Source organism: Notolepis coatsorum, assembly GCF_963971535.1.
Source record: "Notolepis coatsorum genome assembly, chromosome: 15".
In the NCBI taxonomy this organism is placed as follows: domain Eukaryota; kingdom Metazoa; phylum Chordata; class Actinopteri; order Aulopiformes; family Paralepididae; genus Notolepis; species Notolepis coatsorum.
In genome coordinates this window covers 53,596,733-53,623,312 of record NC_140179.1, presented here as the reverse complement: position 1 = coordinate 53,623,312, position 26,580 = coordinate 53,596,733, and the positions used below count along the sequence as shown (strand labels likewise).

Here is a 26,580-nt window from a genome sequence, read left to right as displayed (position 1 = left end):
TAATGTCATTATATAGTTTGAGAAATATGAATACTAACATACGAACATGGGTCAGACCATAACAGTCCCATTAGTAGTCCAGTGGTAAATGTTAGCAAGCAACGTGAGCGAAACAAGAGGCCTTTTCACGTTTTAAATAGTTAATTGAATGTTCGGAGAGCTAATCGAAGGGACGCTTGGGCTCAGTTCCCTGTAATTAAACCCGGGGCACCAACACACCCTACAAATGGACTTCCCAGTCAGTCACCCCGTAAAACCTTCAGAAATCGACCACACGTAAAACCTTCAGAATCTACACTTTTGCAGCAAAAAAAACAAAAAAAAACATGCAAAGTTCAGGGCCAGATCTTGAATAAGCCCATTACTTGATTGGTATTCATAACATTATGAAAAGAAAAATGCACCAAGAGCTGTTCTCAAGATATTTAGTCGACTACTAATCATAGGACTTTGTTGACATATCAAATAGTTGATTTGACAAATCAAAAAAGTTGTGATGCTCCCTTCTGCAAATTAATTCAAGGATTCAAACTAGTTAGATCTAGTGCTTATTAAAGACCAAGGATGAGCTCTTTAATAAATATAGTGCTCATTAAAGATCAAAGCACATTTGTGAATGTTATGATGTCTGAGATGGATGGCTCGCTATCTTCCAAGAAATAACTCATTCAGCAACAAAAAACTAAAATAAAATTATTGAATAAAAGACGTCTTACTTGATTTACAAACCTAAAGAGGCGCTTAGTCGACTAAGAGGGAACAGTCCTTATAAAAGCATAACCATAATCAATAAAACAAGTGTCAAGATCGTGACGACTTTGTCCTTTAGGCTGTGATCACATCGGACACCTTTTTGAACGCGCCTGTGCCCATTTTCTATTGTTTAGGTCTCCTCCAAACCACCTGCTTTTTCTATTGTTTACGTCTCCTCCAAACCACCTGCTTTTTCTATTGTTTAGGTCTCCTCCAAACCACCTGCTTTTTCTATTGTTTACGTCTCCTCCAAACCACCTGCTTTTTCTATTGTTTAGGTCTCCTCCAAACCACCTGCTTTTTCTATTGTTTAGGTCTCCTCCAAACCACCTGCTTTTTCTATTGTTTAGGTCTCCTCCAAACCACCTGCTTTTTCTATTGTTTAGGTCTCCTCCAAACCACCTGCTTTTTCTATTGTTTAGGTCTCCTCCAAACCACCAACTTTTTCTATTGTTTAGGTCTCCTCCAAACCACCAGCTTTTTCTATTGTTTAGGTCTCCTCCAAACCACCTGCTTTTTCTATTGTTTAGGTCTCCTCCAAACCACCTGCTTTTTCGGGCGGTCTCAGTTGAAAAGGTTTCAACTTTAGCGGTGGAGCACACTGATGTCAATGTCACCTTCTTGTCGACGAACCAATCAAATCAACCGAAGGGGAGGGATTACAGATCTGAGGTATCTGAAGAGAATTCAAACCAAAACAAACCAATCGATAATGGAGAAGCTAATTGGCAGTTTTCCCAGTACGATTCCCTACGAGTAACACTGTTAATTTGACTGTTAGTAACTGCAGTAACTTAAGTAACATTAGATGAGGTCAGTGGTATAGTTAGTCACGCCCTGTGAACTTTCGATTCTCCATGTAAACCACCACGCCTCACATTTCAGTGCAAGGCGTTCAATCTGATCACAGCCTTAGGAAGACAGATACACATTAGCATAGTTGATGTCAAAACACCCATCTTGTGGGGGGGGGGGGAAGCATTTACCTGGGGGGAGTGTTTTCACAATGCCTCTCAAAAAGTTGTTAAAATTACAGTATTACAGTCAGAATTTTTGTTACTTTTATTTTAGAAAATGTCCTTTTTAAAGTGTGGCATTTTAAGTCACATTTTGTTTTTAAAATACAGAAAATACAGACACTTGACATGGATACAGCAAAAAGGAAACAATGACAGAAAATAAAGCTAACAAGCCGTTCTGACTGCTCTAGTTTTCTCTTTTTCTCTCTTGAAGAAATGGAATTGAAGGCAAAGGAAGCAGGGAGGTAAAGAAAAAGATTTCAGAAAGGAGGGGGGGGGGGAGGGAGGGGGGGGGGGGTCAGAATGAGACAAGTTAGTTAAGGAAACTATGGTTTGCTTTATGGTTCATGTTTTAAATTATCTTTATAAAGTCTAATTTTAAGATTTAATCTTTCCTCTCTCTCACACGCTCTTTTTTTGTTTTTTTTCTCATTTAATGGTATTTGATCTTCCGGACCCAGGGCCCTCAGTGCTCTTCCTCGTGGTGTCTCTCTCTCTCTCTCTCTCTCTCTCTCTCTTTCTCTCGCTCTCTCTCGCTGCGACTGAGGGCAAAGGAATGCCGACCTAGTCTGACAGTGGGGACAGAGCCGCCCGCGCTGCCTCTCCCCCGGCCCGCGCGCCACCGTCGACTCAAGAAGATAAAGTGGAGTCCTTCTGTGTTTGCTGTGCTTGTGAACGCTGCATGGTCTTCTGACTTTCCACATCTCTAAAATGTTTCTCGACCTGCGGAGACGGGGTTTAAAAAAAATTAAATTAAAAAAATAGAAGAAAAATTACTTATTTCAGACATTGCAAAATTTAATTCAAGGACTTTCACAAGCACTATTTTTCATTCTAAAAGGGCATTTTAAAGGATACAATTCACTTTTAAATGCAGTTTTTTTTATTGAAAAAAATTATCTGATCCAATATTTATGAGTTAAAACCAATTTCCGACAATTAGTTACACTTTAGATTAAAAAATTATATTTCTTGATTCAGAATTATTTGATCATGGATGAACAAAACTTTCAATGCAAATGGTTAGAGTTGAATTTCAATGACTTGTTAAGCACCTTGTTAAAAAAAATTGGCTGTTTAAGGAATTCCAGGCCATGACTTTTTTCTTCAAAAATCAAGCACTTCAAGGAAAACCATTTGATCTCCATTTTGTTTATTTAAGCTTTGTCTATACTATAGACAAAGCTTAAATAAACATAAGGAGATCAAATGGTGAGATAAAGGGATATAAAATAAGTATACATAAACCTTTTACAGTGTGGTCTTATATGCAAACATAAGTATCTGTGCACCAGATTAGTAGGAATAGTAAACTAGGGTGCTTTCCATTTTAATTAGTGGTAGGAATAGTAAACTATGGTACTTGGGAATAGTAAACTAGGGTGCTTAACCATTTCACTGCCACACTACAGAAGGTTAACCCTTTACTATCACACTACCAACGGTTGTGAAAGGGTTAACCTGCTGTTGTGTGGCAGTGAAAGGGTTAACCTTCTGTGTATTGTCGCAGTGAAAGGGTTAATCGTTTGGTAGTGCGGCAGTGAAAGGGTTAAGAATAATAAGTGGGGTACTTGGGCATAGTAAACTAGGGTGCTTAGGGATAGTAAAGTAGTAGGGTACTTACTATTTTGCGTACATGACTTAAAGCGCTTCCCTCTTTGCCTTTGCAGTTGTCAGCCTGGTAAGGTGGTGAGATGACAACATCGTCCATCACAATAATGCTCTTCTCCTGCCATTTACAGTCTTTGATGCTGCAAAGACAAAACAAGTGTTAAAAGTAGGTTGAGTACCAATAGTCAGTTTGATGAAGAGCTCAAACTCCCCTTAATATTTGTTCTTTATCAAGGGAGTAGGAAGGTAGGAAGGCTGAGAGGGAGACACCGGAGAGAAGGTTCTTTATTGAGATAGTAGGAAGGCTGAGAGGGAGACGGGAGAGAATGTTCTTCATCAAGACAGTAGGAAGGCTGAGAGGGAGACAGAGTAAGGGAGACACAGGAGAGAAGGGAGACAGTAGGAAGGCTGAGAGGGAGACAGAGTAGGGGAGACACAGGAGAGAAGGTTCTTTATTGAAACAGTAAGACTACTACGTCATCTCTTGAAAACAAGTATCAACTGTCAAATTGATTGACAAATTGAATTGAAATTGAAAATTTAACATCTAGCTGGTGTTAAATGTTTTGCAGGCAAGAGAGAAGGCTGTTCCCAGGGCAACCAAAAGAGATGTATCAGAATGGGAATCAGCTCCAGCTCCGACTGAGTCAGGTACTCCTTTTGACATTATTAGATTGTATACCTGATCTGAGGTCAGTCCCAGATATAGATCATGCCAGAATAGAAAGAGGTTATAGCATGTGAATACCAAGAATGCACTTTTGTTACACATGTTTACATAATGAGTGTGTATGTACTATGTAGTGTATGTAATGAGTGTGCATGTAATGAGTGTGTATGTAATGAGTGTGCATGTAATGAGTGTGTATGTAATAAGAATGTATAATGAGTGTATGTAATGAGAGTGTATGTAATGAGTGTGTATGTAATGAGTGTGCATGTAATGAGTGTGTATGTAATGAGAATGTATAATGAGTGTATGTAATGAGAGTGTATGTAATGAGTGTGTATGTAATGAGAGTGTATGTAATGAGTATGCATCTAATAGTGGTTTGCACTTGCGACCGTTTTCGGGTTGCCATTGCCGACTGCTTTGTTGTTGTCGAATCAAGTCAAATCCTAGGTAAGCGTGTATTGTGCGTGTGAACGTTGACATGAACGTGTGGCACACTTCATACTAGGTTTCGTGGTAAACGAAACGTTGACTTCATCTGACTTAAAAAAAAAGGTATTTTTGAAGCACCGAAATGTGGCACAGGTGGATCTCACATGAATCGGTACTCTGTAGTACCGACGTGATTCGGTCGATACCCTTAAAAGTACCGGATTCTGTACCCATCCCTACTACGGAGTGCCATGTTTGTTCAGGAAAACACAAAGTTGAATGTTAAAAATTTTACGTTATTTATATTATTTTAACTTAAAATGTCAAGCAACAGCATCATGTTGTATGTTTGATTTGTTCCGGTCATAAAGTGAGGAACATAAATAAATGTTAAGTCATTGTTAGAACTGTAATGGTATTATTAAGTACTCTGTATCAGCAAGTACCCAAATGTAAGTACTTGGTCTGAAAAATAAGGTGGTATCAGGACAAGCGACGGCGAACAAGAAAAAGCCTGGCTGAAGGTCCAGGTCCATCTCAGTGCTAAAGGTCCAGGTCCATCTCAGTGCTAAAGGTTCAGGTCCATCTCAGTGCTAAAGGTCCAGGTCCATCTCAGTGCTAAAGGTCCAGGTCCATCTCAGTGCTAAAGGTCCAGGTCCATCTCATGCCAGCAGGATCAACCTCTCCATATACCTCGACCACGGCACTGGCATGCATCGCAAGCTGATAAATGTGTCTGAACTGGCTGAGTCTCTGGGCCCTGAGTACTGCAGCACTCTGCTGGGATACTATGTATTTTCTGGGGAAGACTGTACCAGCGCCTTCAAAGGCAAGGGATTCCTTGAAGAAGTTGCAGAAGAACCCTAGGTTCCAGAAGGCTTGGTGCATTATGGCTGGTGACAGATGCGCTCCGACAGGAGATGGAGTCCTTCACTTGCATTATGTATGGCCATGGTCGGATGAAGTCAGTTGATGCTGTGCGGGCCAAGATGCTGCAGAAAATGGTGGGTCTTGATAAAGTCCTGGATGCAAAATCCAAAGTAGACCTTGAACACCTGCCTCCTCCCAAGGTCCGTCTCTCATCCCACATGTACAGCGAGTCAACTTCAGAGTTCCCTGCTACAAAAGAGCAGACCAGCCAATATTTGAGATGCCCAAACCCTATGATCAGGATATGGGCTAGGAGAAGATGATGGATGAGGGGGTGTTAGAGCCTGTCTGGACGATTGGACCCATCCTCCCAACTTCTCTTGTTGAGGTACTGGCCCAGAAAACGGAGTCAGAAGAGCAAGAAGCTCTTAACTCATTGGGCGCCAGTCACGAGAAAAGTCGGGTTTTAATCGTTATTTCTTTTAGTCGCTATTGCCATTCATAATTCATCGGGGCAGCCTGTGCATACTGTTCTGAATGTGTCTGAGCTGGCAGACGGTCAATACCGACCTCTTAACACCGCTATTGCACTCCATTTGAAACTATGTAGTTTGTTTTCTGGGCCGAGCTGAGCAGTGCGGGCGGGGTTTAAATACTCCGGCGAGGCAAGCGCTTACAACGATACATCTACGAGGCTGCACCCCCCCTCCTTCATATGCAATGCTGGAGAACGTGGCACGGACTCCCGCGACCAGTACTTGGAATGGCGATCAGATAATTGGATAATTCTTTTTGCATTACATCAGAGAGACAGGTAAGGACACTATATATCCAATCTTGCGTTGATCTGATATTTTTTTCTCCCGCGATCGAAACTGTCTGTGTGTGTACCGTTGGTGGCGGTGCCCCGCTACAAGCCCCATTTCATGCGTGCATGAGGAAGGATAATAAAGATAATCTAGCGTTGATTTCAGGAAGATTCGATAATCAGGCAAAAAATGACAACGTGATAACTGGATTTAACTAAAGGGCTATTTTCGCGCCTTTTCCTGGGATTACTAAGAATCACCCAAACTATACTCGCATTCAAAACGGTATAAAATGGAAATGTACGGATAATAATTCGATAAATATTCGGTCCCATCCCTAGTTATTAGATCCATAGCTATAATATTTCATATTAAGCACTCGCAAGTTTGGCTTTCTCCCCATTGAACAGAGTGCTGGGCTGGCCTTCTACCCAGAAGGTAAACAACGACCCCTAGCGCTGAATGAGTTAATAAGGAGGCAGATTATGCAAAACAAAGTGGATGAGGAGGATGGAGAGTACGAGTGTGATGAGGATGGAGATTGGCGATAGACTTTGACGATCTCTTTGATGATGATGATTAGTAGTTTAGGTTTTAATGTTGTGCCAACAGAGAAGATGTACTGTAATAGTACTTAGTTTGAACCTTAACCAAACATATTTCACTGGATTTCAAATTGTATAGGAAAATGTGTTAATTTGTCTATGTAGGACGAATTAGTCTTTTCACAGTAGTCTTCCACTTTTGGCCTTGTTTACACAATGACAATCTACAATATTTATGGCATAACAGCATGATACAATCTTTATTAACATTGTATTTCCAATATTAACCTCAAATTGATCTCATCTGATGGACTACATTTGAGTAAAGTGGGAAAATAGAGATCTGATCTAAACATTTTCAGCTTTTTTTGCATTTTCTTGTCCTGAAATAGAATCAAGATGCGTTTGAATCTTAAAAATAACAATTTTACTGAATTCCTTGGGTAAATATTGTTTGGGGAAATGTTTTAATTTGTCTCTATATGTTGTTAATTTCAAAAGTTATGCAGTTTTCTTTTTCAGGTTCTCATTCAGGATAGGTGTAATAAAGGGTTAAAAATCATCACACTACTACTCTTCTTCACCAGACTACTACTCTTCTTCACCAGACTACTACTCTTCATCATCAGACTACTACTCTTCATCATCAGACTACTACTCTTCTTCATCAGACTACTACTGTTCTTCATCACACTACTTGTTGTAAATTCCCCACTATTTGTTATGCTGTGTATTGTTATTTCCATGCAGGCACTTCTTTGATGGCCCAGGGGCCCTATTATTTATAGTCGAGCATATCTCTGGACAGCCCAGGGGTCCTAATGGGTTTAAATACAGCGGCCATCTTGCCGCCCATGTGTTCCATTGCTGTCTGCTTTCCCAGTGAGAGAGTGCGTTCATGAAATAAGTAAGTCACCAATAGCCTACAAATATAGTGCCTATGGTAATGATAGATACATGTCATATGTAGCCTGCCTTGTGTGTTGAGATGCTGTGACATGCATGTGTGACTATGATTTGGTTTGCTACGTTGTGTTGATTCATGCTGCTAATTGAGCTATGCTTATGCTAATAATGCTATAGCATCTCTTCAGTTGTGTGTATGCTGGATGCCATTGCATTCGGCCAATTACTTGCGTTATGTTTGGTCCATGCGGCCAATGCTAATATGCTAGATAGCATCTTTAGTTGTGTGTGTTCAGGTTATGATTAGTAAGTATGTACCTCTGTTAATTATTGTATGTTCTGCTTATCTGTTGCAGAATAAAACTCACTCAATCTTTCATTGTTCCATCCAGCCCTACGACCTGGATGGCTGGATGGAAAGCACTCTTGAGATATCACTCAACAACAGAATCCTTAATAAAATACGAAAGGACTGTTCTCTGTGTCTGCGTCCGCTCTGACCGGGGTGTGCCGTTCTGGATGAAGTGGCTCCAGCAAACCTTGCAAACAAACATATCTTCAATACTACTACTGTTCTTCATCACACTACTACTCTTCTTCATCACACTATTACTCTTCATCACACTACTACTCTTCTTCACACTACTACTACTCTTCTTCACACTACTACTACTCTTCTTCACACTACTACTCTTCATCAGACTACTACTCTTCTTCATCACACTACTACTCTTCTTCATCACACTACTACTCTTCATCATCACACTACTACTCTTCCTCATCACACTACTACTCTTCATCATCACACTACTACTCTTCATCACACTACTGCTCTTCATCATCAGACTACTACCCTTCTTCACCACACTACTACTCTTCATCACACTACTCTTCTTCATCACACTACTACTCTTCTTCATCACACTACTACTCTTCTTCATCAGACTACTCTTCATCATCAGACTACTACTCTTCATCATCAGACTACTACTGTTCATCACACTATTACTCTTCATCACACTACTGTTCTTCCGCACACTACTGCTCTTCATCACACTATTACTCTTCATCACACTACTGTTCTTCCTCACACTACTACTGCTCTTCATCACACTACTACTCTTCTTCATCACACTACTACTCTTCTTCATCACACTACTACTGCTCTTCACACTACTACTGCTCTTCTTCACACTACTACTCTTCATCATCAGACTACTACTCTTCATATACACTACTACTCTTCTTCATCACACTACTACTCTTCTTCATCAGACTACTACTCTTCTTCATCAGACTACTACTCTTCTTCATCAGACTACTACTCTTCATCACACTACTACTCTTCTTCATCAGACTACTACTCTTCTTCATCAGACTACTACTCTTCTTCATCAGACTACTACTCTTCTTCATCAGACTACTACTGTTCTTCATCACACTAATGCTCCTCTTCACCGAACAGACACTGTTACACTAAACACAGGCAGCATGCCACCTGTTGGTGAGGAGTTAGTGATGCCAGTTTACTTTTGACAACATTCTGAACTGTCTATTAACACATTGAGTGCCATGCCCCTTCCGGGAAGTGACCTGGCCTTGCCGTCCACTAAACATAGTTGTAGTTTGTAGAGCTAAACACGTTGTCCTTTTTCACCCGATTATTGAATCTTCCTGAAATCAATGCTAGATCATCATTATTATCCTTCCTCGTGCAAGCATGCAATGTGGTTAAGACCGGCGCGTGCGTGGAACAGAGTGTGATGTTAACTGGACAGGAACAGAGTGTGATGTTAACTGAAGCAGGAACAGTGATGTTAACTGAAGCAGGAACAGAGTGTGATGTTAACTGAAGCAGGAACAGAGTGTGATGTTAACTGAAGCAGGAACAGAGTGTGATGTTAACTGAAGCAGGAACAGAGTGTGATGTTAACTGAAGCAGGAACAGAGTGTGATGTTAACTGAAGCAGGAACAGAGTGTGATGTTAACTGAAGCAGGAACAGAGTGTGATGTTAACTGGAGCAGGAACAGAGTGTGATGTTAACTGGAGCAGGAACAGAGTGTGATGTTAACTGGAGCAGGAACAGAGTGTGATGTTAACTGAAGCAGGAACAGAGTGTGATGTTAACTGAAGCAGGAACAGAGTGTGATGTTAACTGAAGCAGGAACAGAGTGTAAAGCCTCTGGTCACCAAGAGGGGGCAAAGTTAACATTTCTTTAAACCCTTGGGCAAGGCACAGGAACATTTTAGTAGAGATGTTTTAATATGAACGTTTTAGTGGGGGGCAACCAGGGACATCCATTTGCTCTTTACCAGATTTGACAACCACGATATTTACTGCCCAGCAATCTGGTCTAGTGGTTTAAAACAGGAGCTCAATCAGATCCAGCTCACTCAGAATAGAGCTGCATGTCTCGCTCTTCACTGCTCAGTGAGGACCAGTGTGGAAGGGATGCATGCCAGGCTGTCGTGGATGAGGGTAGAAGAGAGACTGACATACAGCCTGATCCAATATAAGAAACATTTGTGATTTAAGAGAACCTACATACTTTTATACACAGATGATACACATCATTATGATACAAGACATGTTCTTAGGAAATGCTTCACGTGACCCTAAAACCAACGCTTTAAAGAAAACTGTAATGTATAGAACTGTCAAACTGGAACAGACTACCACTGTATATAACCCAGATTACAAGTAAAATCAGATTTGGAAAATAAATTGTTCAGAAATAAATCAGTTTGGAGGTGATGGCTGACTAATTGTGGTGCTTAAGTATACTTTAAAATGTTATTCTGGTGAGACAACTTCCTATAGGCCTATATTAATTTCAATCGTTTTTATTGATAATTGTAACTGTGAATGTACATCATGTGATGTTATATGTTATTGTGTCTTTTGTGTGGACCCCAGGAAGAATAGTTGTTCCTAAGGCAACGACTAAAGGGGATCCTAAATAAACAAACAGGTTTATTGACTACTTATTGCTTGCCTGACACACACAGGGTCTGGACGGTTTCCCCGTTTAGTTTTTTTCCCATGCCGTTGTTGGTGCATTTGGCCAATCATGCTGTGTAAAATTGAGGACCATGCAGAATCAACCATTAAATTATGTGTTTATTCCACGTAATGGTACATGGCTAGGTCTGAGTATTGTTTCAACATTTTAGATACCAGCACCAATACCGATACCCGGGATTCGATACCGATACAGAGTATAGAATCGGACTGGCTTACCGACAGATAGGATTAACTAATTAGGTATCGGAATTTGGTGTCGAATGGCATTTTTCGATACTCAAAATAGTATTGAAGCAATTCGATCAGATACCATAAAAAGTATTTTTATATTTATATAGTATTTGACTTTGATATCTAGCCCTATATACACACACACCTCTCCAAACGATCAAAAATCGTACTACAGAATACACCTTTAAAGGGGACATGCATTGCTATTCCTTGCACTATTTGGGCAACTATACACAATTCCTGAGAGTCTATGGAACACATCAGAAAGTTTTTTTTTTTTCAAAAAAAAAAAAAAAAATCATTGTTTTATATTTTTGATCAAGTACTCAAAAGCATAATTTTTCAGCCTCAGGATTTCAGGCTATTTTTGGATGGGCTCCGCCCATAATCGCTTTGAGTGAGAGTCACCCACAGTATGCGACTGGGAGACAGAGAGAGAGATAGAGAGAGAAAGAGAGGGGGAGAAAGAGAGGGACACGGAGCATAAAGTTATCTCTCCACTGCTTCCCCCGCGCGGTCCAGATTGTGTGTGTAAATGCGCGTGTGTTTGTGTTTCACACACTCCTGCACCGCGGCCCCTCTCTCTCTCTACCAGGGAGAAGCCTGGCGCGTCAAATGCGTGTGTGTTTGTGTTTCACACTCCTGCACCGCGGTCCCTCTCTCCATCTATCGCTCTCTCTCCCTCCCTCTCTCGCTCGTTCTCTCTCTGCCTCGCTCTGTTTGAGGAAGTGAAGATATTTCCACTCACTCTGCTGTCGCTGTCAACCATAGAGGGGGCGTTAGTTATGCAAATCAGTACCCTATTCACATCAGCAATACCGTCAAATCAGAACAGCTTAGTTGAGTGAGGGAGGATCTCGTGAACTCGAGACTAGCCTGATGAGTCAGTCAATATGATAATTAACGACACAGACCACATTGATATAATCCCCAATTGCTAGGAAAATTTGCTAAACACTGGAAAAGGCCATTTATAATGCATGTCGCTTTAAATAAATAAAACAGTACTTTCAATCTGAAGTTACAAATGTTTATATAAATGTTGAAATTTTTTGTTAAGACACACTTTATAATAAATGAAGAGAATTAAAGATATACACCCACAACACTCCCACCCTACTGCCCCAGTTCAACCCCCACCCCCCCCCCAATCGCAGGATACCTACTTCCCTCAAACGTTCAAAACATGAAGAGTAAATAATATTAGGAATGAAATAATTATAAATGAATAAATAATACTGTAAAGTTACAAATGTTACAAAAGGAAATTCATTTGATTCCCTTACAATTCAAACTATTTGATAAACTTCTACTTTCAGCCCGGAAATGCATTCTGATAAACTGGATTAAGGATAAGCCTCCATCTATACAAATGTGGTATAGAGAGATCTTCGGTGTGCTACCCTATGATAGACTCTGTGCAATGCATAGAGGCAACGATGCTTCCTTTCAGGTGGTGTGGGCCCCACTATTAGACTATTTTCCTGCTGAAATTTCTCGGATCCTTCTAAAGGCCCAATGCCCCATTGTATGGACAGACCTAGGATAGAAAAAAAAATGTCTACATGTGAATGGGCTCGAGGCATGTGCAATACTGTACAGTGCCTGTCTTGGTTTGCTTTCCCTTTTGCTTGTTTTTCTTTTCTTTTTGTTTTTGCTTGCTTATGGTGTGGATGATGGCATAGCAGACCAGAGAAAGACTTTCGTCTTGTTTACATCAGGGTCCCCCATTTTCAATTCATAGTGCATGGATGGATGGATGCAGGACTTACGTTTTGTGAATGGTGTGGAAGAGTTGCTGTCCCTCCACAGAGACCCCAGCACTGATTGCATAGGCTTGGGACAGCTTGTCCTCCTTTTCTGTCCGTGCTCGAGTGGCGAGCTGTGGACGGGTTCACAACAACAAACAGATTGTGTTCACATTTTCCCGTCAAGGCAGACTTTTTTATTTTTATTTTTTAAACTTCATTTTTTAGCGTTTATCGCTTTTTCTGGTCAAGCATGACCGACAGATGCAGGGTGAAACGGGAGGGAGAACAGGGGAAGACATTCGGCAAATGACGGCGGGTCCGGGAATCGAACTCGGAGTCAACCAGATCCGTGACGCAGCACGGTATTCCCCGACGCTTTCACGTCGAGGTACATGGTGAGCTACTGGAGCTCCCCAAGGCAGACTTATTTTTACCAGGCTATTATTAAGAATACAAGGATGGTCACCTCTCGTAAATAGTTTAAAAAAGGTGCTATATAGATGACATTCAGACACTAGATGTCACACTAGAGATGCATTCCACGTGGGGAAATGGGAAGTAGGGAGGGGATACATGCAACAAACATTCATTTTGGACCCACGAAAATATTTTTAAATGATAAATTCATTAAATCAAATATTTGTTTCTCTTTATACTGCATATAGAGCTGGGATGTAGAATCATCCCAAAACAGTCAAAGGTTTTTATTCTCTTTTATGTTAGTTAGTTAGTTCACTTAGTTATATTTTCTGAACATTTGATATAAAAAAAGAAAAATATTTAAAGATTTGTTTTTTGGCATTTTACTGCTTTATTTCGGACAGGCCCGACAGAGAGGAAGGTTGGGAGAAGACATGGGGGAAAGACATGCGGCAAAGGTCGCCGGGTCCAGGAGTCGAAACCAGGGACGCCCGCGTTGCACTTCAGCGCAGCTACGTGGGGCGGCGCCCCGAACATTTGATATAAATGTTTACAGTTTACTGTGAGCGATTTGTAGTGCCAAATTTCCCTCTGGATGATTAAAGTATTTCTATTCTATCCATTACTTTTAATAAGCATTACAGACTCATGCCATTAGTGATTACTTTTACTAAGCGTTACAGACTCAGACCATTAGCTTGACTACCGGTACTTTTACTAAGCGTTACAGACTCAGACCATTAGCTTGACTACTTTTACTAAGCGTTACAGACTCAGACCATTAGCTTGACTACTTTTACTAAGCGTTACAGACTCAGACCATTAGCTTGCGGTCAGAATCAGATAGTGCTGTAATTCATTTTCCTCCATCAGAGAGCTCACACATCCCATGTGTGGAAAACAGGCAGAAAATCCACCTGCTTCGTTTTGATATCTAGCATCATGTTACACATGATTCTTGGTATCTGTGCATCAAAAGATACACAACCAAGGGCTGAGCAATGGATCAATATTTATCATTTATTGATGTCTATATGGGTGATTGTATTGTTTTATTTATTCATTATATATATATATATAATAGTCTAATAATACAAATCAAATATTAAGTACAATTTCTCACAAAATTATTTCTGAAATATTTGAGAATGTCAATAGAAACGTAGAGTTTGATACTCATTGTGCAGGCCAATATGATGAATATAAGTTGTATTATTATTTAACATATTAAATGTATCCCCACTAGGGATGTCAAAGCTTCAGTAGTAATCATCATCGAATAATCGAAGCTTCCCGTACAGACCACTGTGGTGGTTAAATGACCGCTATATGCGGTAGATTAGGATTAGTATTTCTATACAACATTTCTTATACTGTAGTATAAAAGTATTTTAAATCTAAGCATACATTTTTTCACACCTAAGGAGGATATTGTGCATCAATAAAATGACTTCCGATTATTGCGACACCCTGCATCTCCCAGCCTCAACACAATATGCCCAAAATATCATCCGGCAAATACGTTTTTAAGAGTACAAACTACAAAGAGACAGAACAACATTTTAAGATTAAAAAATTGTACATCATTGACGGCGGTATTCTTAAGGTGCGATAGATCACATTCTGCCACTAAATATCACACTAGAGCACCAGCATGTCATTTCTTCCAATCAGAAGTAGGGAGGGAATACATGCCAATTTTGGACCAGCAAATTTTTTTTTATGATAAATTCATTAAATCAATCATTTGGGGGAAAAGCAATACTTAATTCCAGGAGAGTTCGTTTTTTTTAACCAAGTACATTTTTTATTATAAGTCTGACAATAAAAAGAGCAGTTAGTAAAGTATGAATTAGTCAAGTTACTAAAGTATGATCTGATGACGAGTAAAAAGGGGTGGGATTAAATAAGTACCGGTATACTTCTTCCCACTCCTTTTCAAATATGTAATATTTTTTTTTTTTTTTTAATTTGTTTGACTTTTTGTGTATTTTGTTAGTTTTTTAAAATACATTTCTTATTTGAATGGCTTAAGGCTATATCTGTACTTGTTTGTTTGTTGTTGTTGTTGCATATTTGAAATAAACCTCAATCAAATCATTGATTTGCACATCTTCCACACCTTTCTAAAAACTGTATATATATATATATATATATATATATATATATATATATTTCAATGATTACTCTAGATAAAATTTGTATCTATATAGCACCTTTAAAAATGCATACCATCGCATGGCGCTGTGAAGGTGTACCTTGAGAACAGGCAGACGAGGGGGTCTTACCTTGCTAACATTCAGAGATGCTAGTGGAGGAGGAGTTTCAGTACGGTCATTAATGATATCCACGTCGGAAACATAGGCTAGGTTGATCAGGATCACGTCACTGAGGTTTGGCTTTCCGCTGGAGGAAGCACATTCTGAAGAGGGTCTCAAGTCAAGGTTCTCATCAGCACAGTCAAAACAGCATACAGTGTTTTCATTAGAGCAGTCCTGGGCCCTATTCCCCGTACCTGGTTCAACTAAGTCGATCAAGAGTCCCATTATCCAGATTCAATTAACCCGATGTTTGAATCCGGGATTTTCCTGTTCCTCGAACGCTGATTCAGTCTCGTTCATTTGAACCAGACTTGAGACTCAGGATAATTGCGCGCGGCCGCTTCAGCTGAAAAGACAGCAGATGTCGATCGCAGAAATCCTGATTTTCTAACGGCATTGATTGATTGATTTAAAACTTTATTAACAGATTGCAGAATGGGTACAATACAGTACGGCTCAATAGCCTCGCCGACAAGTTAAATGCATAATCTATAGGCTAATTTTAAGTCCCTCATTACCCCAATCAATCAGATTACATTTCTTTAAATGTGCCTGCTGGCAGTAGGTTTATGGATTGAATAATCAAATGAGATCTTGCTAGCGAAAATAATTAGTTCAACTATTTCAGAATAAGGATACGGCTCTCTTATCCATTTATGGATGTATGGTGGATGTTTTATTTGTCTGGCACCGTGGTCTGATGGTTTGTACTTATGCCTTTCACGCGGACGACCCGCGTTCGAATCCCCGTCTTTTCTAATTTATTTTCTTCTTTTTGCAATGTAAATACTTCAATTTGGTGCACTTTGAGAGCTATATAAAGAATGACATCCTCAATGCATGTAGATTTATAATATTTTAACTTAAAACTAGGCTACTTTTGCGTATATTCATTAATATTATACTCCAAAAAAAGTATATTGGGAACGCGGGGTCTCGAACTAGGGTCGTCCGCTTGACAGGAGTGAGCACTAGCCGTTGCACCACTGTGCCAGACGGGATATATCCATTGTGTATCCATCAATACAAGAGTCACGTGTTTAGAATATTTTTCTTTTGAATTAAGTTTCATCTCTTTATTCTCAAATGCATTAATGTGACGTCAACGGCTCATTCAATTGCTCAAATCCGTCAAACAGCGCATCTCATTCTCAGACATTTTAATCCCAGTTACAATATCACAACAACGTGTGACTGTGAGTGATGATACAATTCAACAATCCTCAGATTCCTCGTAATTCATAATCCACAAAAACCACAATCCACGCATAGACACTTCAATTTTATGCTTGAATGAAACACAATCCGGGCGCTCCGTTAAGCAAATCTACAGCGGAGAATATATGAAACTAATCAGAGCCAAACGGCCGATAGGTTTCATTCATTAAAAATATCCCCGCGGAATTCACATTTGCAATGCGCCGTTATTAAAATAACCACATGCAGCGTGTATCGCGACTCCGAGCGCCGTATATGACGTGCATTATTTTATTTAGGACAAAGTAAATCTATAGGCTGAATATGATTTATTATCAGCATTTAGTTCTATTATTATACATTTCAAATGCCCCCTCTAGGAAAACGAAGCACAAAAACATAATTCAGAATGGTATAATGGGATCTAGACTGAGAAATATTTCAGGAAGCGAGCTGGCATTTCTTTGCGAGGGCGTGGCTATGGTTCATCCAGCTAACTGAACTTAACGCTGCTCCGGACAAGGTTCAAACTTTCTGATCTGTTACCATGGTGATTTAGAAAATCCGACTTCGGGGAACAGAAAGGTCCGGCTTAAGTCAAGCTATGCTGGAAATTATCCGGCTAACTCAGTTAGCAAGGTACGGGGAACGGGGCCCTGGACTAAAGAACAGTGTTTTCATTAGAGCGGTCCTGGACTAAAGAACAGTGTTTTCATTAGAGCGGTCCTGGAATAGAGCGGTCCTGGACTAAAGAACAGTGTTTTCATTAGAGCGGTCCTGGACTAAAGAATAGTGTTTTCATTAGAGCGGTCCTGGACTAAAATAACAGTGTTTTCATTAGAGCGGTCCTGGAATAGAGCGGTCCTGGACTAAAGAACAGTGTTTTCATTAGAGCGGTCCTGGACTAAAAGAACAGTGTTTTCATTAGAGTGGTCCTGGAATAGAGCGGTCCTGGACTAAAGAACAGTGTTTTCATTATAGCGGTCCTGGACTGAAGAACAGTGTTTATCAGAACGGTCCTGGACTAAAGAACAGTGTTTTCATTAGAGCGGTCCTGGACTGTAGAACAGTGTTTTCATTAGAGCGGTCCTGGACTGAAGAACAGTGTTTTCATCAGAGCGGTCCTGGACTGAAGAACAGTGTTTTCATCAGAACGGTCCTGGACTAAAGAACAGTGTTTTCATTAGAGCGGTCCTGGACTAAAGAACAGTGTTTTCATCAGAACGGTCCCGGACTGAAGAACAGTGTTTTCATCAGAACGGTCCTGGACTAAAGAACAGTGTTTTCATTAGAGCGGTCCTGGACTAAAGAACAGTGTTTTCATTAGAGTGGTCCTGGACTGAAGAACAGTGTTTATCAGAACGGTCCTGGACTGAAGAACAGTGTTTTCATCAGAACGGTCCTGGACTAAAGAACAGTGTTTTCATTAGAGCGGTCCTGGACTGAAGAACAGTGTTTATCAGAACGGTCCTGGACTGGCAGAATAACCCACGACCAGAGGAAGTGCCTCGCGGCTGAATAGGTTGTGTGGAGCGTTTCCTTTGCCTGGGATGTATATAAAGTAGGCTGTGAGCGGGGGCCTATGTAGGAGCACGACCTGACTGTCAATGCAGGGGACAGTGAGGAGTCGTGCCCGGCGTCACCGCCCGTCTGCTTATCAAGGGCAACGCTGCCACCTACGGTAACCAAGAGTGAACACAGCCCACCGAGCTCTACAGCAGCATCCTTAACCCTTTCACTACCACACTACCAAACGGTTAACGTAAAGGGATATTTCACTCAGGGGTTCTCAAAACTTTTTTAATACCACAACCCCATTTTATTTTGGATTTCTTCCGGCGACCGCCGCGACCCCACACGTGGAGTTAAGGAATATCAAAATAAAAGCACACGTTGTTGAACTTGATCATACATATTTATACAGCACTATGTTATTAATACACATTTATAAAACGATACTGCCAGAACAATTTTGTTTATTATTTTTTACTTGCCAATGCACGGTCTACTGTCACCTACCCATGACCCCACTTTGGGTCGCGACACATAGTTTGAGAACCGGTGCTTTAGTAGAACATGTCAAAAATCAGCAGTGTTACCTCTTATCTAAAGTTATCTACAAGTAAACTAGTGACCACTGCTGCTGTCCCGGTCGTCTGCTGTCAACGCCACCATTCCTCCCAGGTGTCCGGCTCCTCATTCACTTCCATTCATTTTGAGGACCAAGTCTAAAAATATCACACTTTCTGAAGTATTAAACAAAATACTGCTGTGGAGATCAATAAAATAAGAAAATTCTGAGGCAACGGTACGTGTTTGTTTTGGCATTTGATTTATGACCTTTGAGAAAAACTAAGAACGGTCCAGTCAGTTTGTTGTAGTTTGAGTGTGCTGTGTATCTTTGCCCTGCATGGAATGTTCAGGGAGTGGTTACCATGGTTACCCGCTGCCTTGCTGGAAGAAAGATTCTAAACATTCTGTGAAAAGTTGACAGTTGGTCAACTTACAACCTCAAGTGAGAAATAGTTCCTTTACTGGTCATTTGAAAATGGTAATAGCTCTAAAAATATATTACACAGAATAATATTGCTGTATTGTTTGTTCATACTTCAGAAGTATGATATTTGAAGTGAATGAGGAGCCTGACACCTGGGAGGAATGGTGGTGTTGACAGCAGACGACAGGGACAGCAGTGGTCATCTGGGTTAAGACTTGATTTTGCAAAGTTCTACTAAAGTGAAATATCCCTTTCAAGAGGTGCGTGTATGCGAATTGTGGAGAGGCCTGTAGGATAACAGAACTAATCTTGAACACATTTGGTTTCACACAGACTAAGTGAAAGCGCAGTTCCATTTTTCAGTGTTGATACAAACTGTTGAAACACACCTATTTTAACCTCAGCAAAGTATTACAATTACAAACGGTTAATAATTACACAGACAACCATTTCAAGTTTACGACAGACTGTACCCCACCCCCCACCAACTGGTATCCTCGTCACACAGTATTACACTGCTGTAGGCTTGCCACGGTAGTCTGTGTTACTCTGTGTCCAGGCATCCACCAAATACATTACTTGCCCACCACCGGTGTATTTTTTTACTTTTATTATTATTTTATTTTTTATAAAACCCATTTAGTACATTTTCACACATCATTGTCCACATCCATCAAAATAAAAATCAACTCGACTGGAGAGGAGCTCAGAGGACCCGTCCAGACCAGCAGCAGCTCGACTGGAGAGGAGCTCAGAGGACCAGTCCAGACCAGCAGCAGCTCGACTGGAGGAGCTCAGAGGACCCGTCCAGACCAGCAGCAGCTCGACTGGAGAGGAGCTCAGAGGACCAGTCAAGACCAGCAGCAGCTCAACTGGAGAGGAGCTCAGAGGACCAGTCCAGACCAGCAGCTGCTCGACTGGAGGAGCTCAGAGGACCCGTCCAGACCAGCAGCAGCTCGACTGGAGGAGCTCAGAGGACCCGTCCAGACCAGCAGCAGCTCGACTGGAGAGGAGCTCAGAGGACCCATCCAGACCAGCAGCTGCTCGACTGGAGGAGCTCAGAGGACCCGTCCAGACCAGCAGCAGCTCGACTGGAGGAGCTCAGAGGACCCGTCCAGACCAGCAGCAGCTCGACTGGAGAGGAGCTCAGAGGACCCGTCCAGACCGCGCGAACACTTAAGGCAACGCACTTGTGCTTCCGCGTTTCTCTGATTGGCCACGACGCCCACGAGACCCTGCGCTAGCACGCCGCCTTAAGGCCTCTACATGCTACAGCAACTTCAAAGCAACTGCACCACAACATCGACAAAGCAACGGTGTTGTAGACACTCTGCCTTTATGCTTCTGCAACATCGACGCGCAAAGTTAGTTTAGGTTCGTGTTAACGTTAGATAATGTACAAAATAAACGTATTTCCGGTGCTTTTAGACGTCGCTCTTTTATTTTGAAATCCCCCGACCGGAAGTGTTATAGTGTCTGTTGCTAGCAGCTTAACTTCTGTCGCCCGTTTCTGTGCTTTTCGAGCTAACGTTACCGTAACGTCATTAGTTTCCAATGGAGGAGAGAAAGACCTCAAACTACCTGTTGGAATAAATTAATTGATTGATGTTTAACTTGTCCCTGTGTGTGTCCAGTCATTTCGACTAGCAAATGTTGTATTTAACGTTACCTCAGGATACCATTGTATTTAGTTGGTTAGCTATGTAGCTAATGTGGATAGCATTTTGAATAGCACCAATGCTAGCTGGCTGGCTACAGCTTTATTTACTAAATTATGGAGGCTTTTTAATCGTCAAGGTAAGAGAGGATTTGTCATGATCAACTGAAGGCGTATGCTATGGAACAATATGTGCTTGGGTTTTCAGAAAAAGGCCAGCTATGTGACGCTAATTATTTAGCATCAACGCTGGCTGGCTACAACAATGGAGGATAGTATTCCTCGCTGCGGGACCAATATTATTCTATGACATTCATTCACTACCAACCAATCACTGCTACGCAATATCAACGCAACGGTTGTTCAGATTAGATTCTGGGGACATATACGCAACGTCCTCGCAACACAGTCTACAAGACCCTATGCAACTACCGCGTTGAAATCGCGCTGATGTTGTGTTGAAGTTGCTGTAGCATGTAGAGGCCTTTATCCACGCCTGCCGCTACACCGCGCCAAGCTCCTCTGTGTGTTGCAGCGCGCGGCAGAGCCTCAGGTCCCTGTGTGTTCTCGCCTTCCTCAATTTATACGCATGGAAGTATTGACTACGCCGTAACGAATCATTAAAAATATATACCGTTAACTGGAATATGTTGTTTCTTTACACATATGTTGGATTATGTAATTGGTTTGTCATGACAAACAAATTAAAAAAATCGCAATTTACCCGGTGGCTACAACAACACACAGTGACTACATGTTGCTGTTTGTGTTGAAGCCACACAGAATCCTGGCTCTGATCTATAGGCCGTATGTGGAGAGGGGAGGTGAAGCACTACCTGAGGAGATTACTAACTGTTGGTTCTTTTCTCTCTGCTCATCCGTCACCCCGTGCGAATTGAATTCAGCTGTTTCCCCCCTCCTGTGTCTTTAGAGAAGACTCCAATGAGTCTGTCTTCTGAGCCTCAAGTTTTCCATTTCAATCCATCAAGTCACCCTACGGTCACTACATGTAGTCACTGTGTGTTGTTGTAGCCACGGGTAAATCGCGTTTTTTTTTATTTGTTTGTCATGACAAACCAATTACATAATCCAACATATGTGTAAAGAAACAACATATTCCAGTTAACGGTATATTTTTTTAATGATTCGTTACGGCGTAGTCAATACTTCCATGCGTATAAATTGAGGAAGGCGAGAACACACAGGGACCTCTGCCGCTCTGCCGCGCGCTGCAACACACAGAGGAGCTTGGCGCGGTGTAGCGGCAGGCGTGGATAAGGGGGCGTGCTAGCGCGGGGTCACGTGGGCGTCGTGGCCAATCAGAGAAACGCGGAAGCACAAGTGTGTTGCCTTAAGTGTTCACGCGTCCAGACCAGCAGCAGCTCGACAGGAGAGGAGCTCAGAGGACCCGTCCAGACCAGCAGCAGTATCAGCGCGATGCACTAAATAAGGCCACAGGTACAACATTTATCCGTCAATGAAAGGATAGAAAATTGAAATTGAAAGAAGGTATTACTGTCCGTTGGTTTCTTTTTTAATTAGAATACGTCAACTGCAGGGCGGTCAGGTGGCGTAGCGGAGATTGCGCTCATCACCAACGCAGGAGATGCTGGGTTATTGGCAGTATTAGGGGGTGGGAAGCTGGTGGGTGGGAATCTGGCGTTGTGGACAGCGACAGGTCTCGGTGCTTGCTCAGCGGCGCTTGCTCAGCGGGGGCAGGACTTGGTGGAGATAGTGTGCCCTCCCACGCGTTACACTTCACCAATGAGAGTCCTCGCTGCCAAGTGAAAAGACGTCACTGGCAGTCGCCACACGTATCGGAGGAAGCGTGCGGTCGGCTTCGGGACGCCCTTGTACCGACTCGTAGGAGAACATGCATACAGCAGCCAGGTAGGGGAGAGGGGGAATTGGCACGGCGACTAAATTGGGACGGGGAGAAAAACAGAAAATTGGAGAAAGAGAAATATAAAAAAATAAAAAGAATACGTCAACTGCGTCTGTCCAAAAACGTTATACTATTGATTGAAAATGTATTAAAAACGGTGGATCAATGTAGCCGCATAAAGATCAAAGTGAGCGCTTTACAGATATTGAGCGTAATTTGTAAAATGTCCGGTGTCACCGGTGATACCATTATTACTAGTGATGCAACAATGTGAAAATTGTGGCCGATACCGATAACCGATATTAATATTGCTGTTCTGGCCGATACCGATATTTACCGATGTTGATATCTCTGTATAGAAAAAACGTTTTTTTTTTTTTATCTACTTTTTCTCCCATTTTCTATTTTTCTCCCATCCCAATTTCGTATCGTCCAATTCTACCCTCCCCTGTCTCGAACGCTGTTAGGCCATGCCTCCCACAAGCCGGCTGCAATGTGGACTAAGCCTTACACAAATCACATGTCCCCTCCGGTACTCGAGGAAGCAGCAGTCACATCTTTTCACCTGCACAGCTCGATCTCTCAGCATCGGGGGTCTGCGTTTGGAGGGCACGCCACCCCTGTCACTTCCTGATTCTGCTGCGCAGGCGCACCAACCGACCTGTAGGAGTCGCTGTCCACAACGTCCGATCCCCACCCATCAGCTTCCCACCCCCTAATACTGCCAATTGTATTAGTATGAACGACCAGCCAAGCTGATAGCAATGTGGAGAGCTGGGCTCGAACCCAGCGCCTCCTGCATTGGTGGTGAGCGCCTTGCCCACTGCACCACCTAGCCTGGTCAAACTAACGGTAACGTTATTAATCTTTATTTAAAAACAGCCAATCAAATCCCCATCAATGGAAAATTAACCCGCCCACACCCATGCTGATGGTCCTTGTGCAAGACTAGAAAGCGGGGATCTTTGATTAAACACCTGCTATCAGAAGAATATAGTGAGAGTGACAAGCTACAGAAGATGGCCACAACGTATGGCGTACGAGTGATGAAGAGGACGAAACAGAACATTTCATTGCCACAGTATAAAACTTTAAAAAAATAAAAAATAATTACTTTTACGCAAGTGTGTTTTAGTCAGATACTCTGACTTTTACTTTCAGTAAGATTTTGAGACGGTACCCATACTTTCACTTAAGTATAATTTCTGGGTACTTTTTACACCCTGAACGCGCACTTGCACAGGCATGAGTAGTCAGTGTGGGCTTTTTTTCAAAGCAACATTACATTTTCTAAAAGGGTTGCCGTCGTTCCCCTTTTAAACCCATGAATCACACAATGCTAAGTAAGGATGAAATGTGTGGTAATGAGTCTGATCTAACTCACATTTCGGGCTGTTTGCCATGAACTAGGTCTAAGCCCTGTAGCAACAGAGCAAAGCTTCATAATACTATTCAGCAATGGCTTATCTACACCATCGCCTGAACCATGGGGCTCAACGACACACACTAGTACTACATACTACTACTATATGACCATCTAGCCTATATTATTCTGTAATATAACCACACAGATGACTGCTTCGCAAGTAAAAATGTACCCTTTGTCAACCATCAATAGGTCCACAAGCCCTTCTACAGGGTTCCCAGACATTGCAAAATGAAATTCAAGGACTTTTAAGTAATTTCCCAAGCACTATTTTTCATTTTCAAGGATGTCACTCGAAGGATACAACTCATTTTTAAATGCGCTTTTTTTTTTATAACCATCTTCTTGGCCTGTTTGCCAGCTAGAGCATCACACGCGAAGAAATGAGGAAAAGCTGTTGGAGCATGCGAGGCGATTTCTTGATTCAGAACAATTAATCATGGATGAACAAAACTTTCAATGCGAATGATTGGTTTGAATTGCAATGACTTTTTAAGCACCTTGTAAAAAATTAAATGGGCTGTTTTCAAGGAATTCCAGGCCTCGACTTTTATTTGTCAAAAATCAAGCACTTCAAGGACCTTGTGCAAAACCTGCTTCTAGCTACAGGCTGTCCCTCCAAACCAGTGCCACCATGTCTGTTTACATATCTACGCTAACAGAATAAAGGCAATGGCGTGACAGTGACAGAGCATGCCAACTTCACAACACCTACCCAAACGCGTCAACAACAGACCAGCTAGGAATACTGATGGTGGCATGTCTTGATCCACCAATTATCTAGAAACAATACAAAGTTATCTAACAAAAAATGTTATTCTGTGGCATAATTCACCAAAGCAAAGATAACACTGTCAAATGATTAGGAATAGCCATAGCGTAGGGAAGCGATCTGACTTAACCGTAGCTTGGTGAGGTTCATAGTAACAGTACTAGGTAGCAAAACATTTAGCCTGGTAGCTTAGCTACAAATCAACCTGATCACTCATTCCTCACTATGACAAGTCAATAGAGGCCTTTCACTGAAGGTTTAGAATGCCCACATGTTTCCCTCCATGTAAGGAAGAAGCAACGGTTGCTATGTGCAAAATAACAGTTGATAGAGACATAGATCAACAAAAATGTTAAACAATGGTGTCTTATTACTGGGCCTTGTAGACAAGTTAACAGTAATATCATGCCTTTCCAGTGTTTCACCTACTCCATCAATGTACATCTAATCTTTCTAAAGTAGGTTTACCACTGGTTACAGGCAGCCATGCTGGAAGAAAGAGAACTACACACATTCAGTGCGAGGTCTAAAATAATTTCCCGTGTACAAAGAAAGAAAGACTGCAATTACACAGTATGTGTAAAAAATATACATCCTGATCCTGCATATAATCCCTTTTAAATATCTGTAGATAGTACTTTACTATATCTATACATATCCCTTACTTACTTAGTAGTTACGCTGCTGGCCACGGAGTATGACTTACTACCACCATGGTGTCTGTATACCTGCATCACTGTACATAATACTACAACTCTGTACATACATCTGATTAGCACTATTACTTAGTAATACTAATTCATATATTTTATATCCAGTCTAATCACCTGTACATTGTATATCACTATTGCACTTCACGGTTACATTTGCAATCTGGTTAGATGCCAAACTTATTTTCGTTGTACAGTACTTGCGCTGTATGATGACATTAGACAGTATGTAATGTAAAAAGACAGATTATGCGCTGCGGGCCAGTTAGCTTAGCTTAGCTCTGGACCACACAGCCATGATGCCATACTGGGATGCGTCTGCCAAATAGTGATCCTTGTCGAGGAGTGGATGGTATCAAAACACATGCACTCCTCTAACAGCAGGTGTAGCATCGGCGAACCGCCCCCGACTACACCAACCACGACCACAACAGACGAGGGTTTAGGAAATCGCCACAAACGAGCGGAATAAAACAATTAAAACAAGACAAAGATAACCCCCAACTACAGCTACCACCAATTACGCTTGCGCGGATCACTATTGGACACATTTTTCGGTTACCCCTACAGGCCCGTGCAGCCAGGGAGGCCACACGGTTCATCCTCAGCGGACCTACGAAACACAAAGGAAAGGATACTCAAAGTCAACATCTTGGACTGGTAGTCGAAGGCCACCACCTCTCCTTGCAGACGTTGGCCCAAGCAGGTGAGGCAAGAGACATGGCTCCCGACGCTGAAATACTCCCCCGGTCCAGGCGCCGCCATCTTCTCCTGCCAGGAAACCCGGAGCGCCTGTAACCGTCTTACGTGAACGACGCGATGACGTATGTTCAAACGTAGCTTTGGGGCGTGTCGAAGCACGTCGGGTTCGTTCCTTCATTCATTCATCCCTCCGTCGACTCGTTCGTTCCTAAACAAGCAGTGTGATTTAACCCTTTCACTGCCACACTACAGAAGGTTAAACCTTTACTATCACACTACCAACGGTTACAGTGAAAGGGTGGCGTGCAACTACAGTCCAGCAGCGGGGGCGGACAGATCTGTCAGCCAATGGCCAATAGGCACTAT

At 41.8% G+C, this 26,580-nt stretch overlaps 1 protein-coding gene across 1 annotated transcript; it reads right to left on the bottom strand.

The window, feature by feature from the left end:
- Nucleotides 1–1,800: 1,800 nt before the first annotated feature.
- Nucleotides 1,801–26,453, bottom strand: lsm12b (LSM12 homolog b). The gene is made up of 5 exons (XM_084330497.1): nt 26,151–26,453; nt 15,336–15,469; nt 12,649–12,758; nt 3,397–3,523; nt 1,801–2,495 (listed from the first exon to the last, which is right to left on the bottom strand). Exons 1-5 carry the CDS (start codon nt 26,275–26,277, stop codon nt 2,403–2,405), a joined length of 591 nt encoding a protein of 196 aa, XP_084186623.1. The 5' UTR covers nt 26,278–26,453; the 3' UTR covers nt 1,801–2,402.
- Between the last annotated feature and the right edge of the window lie 127 nt (nt 26,454–26,580).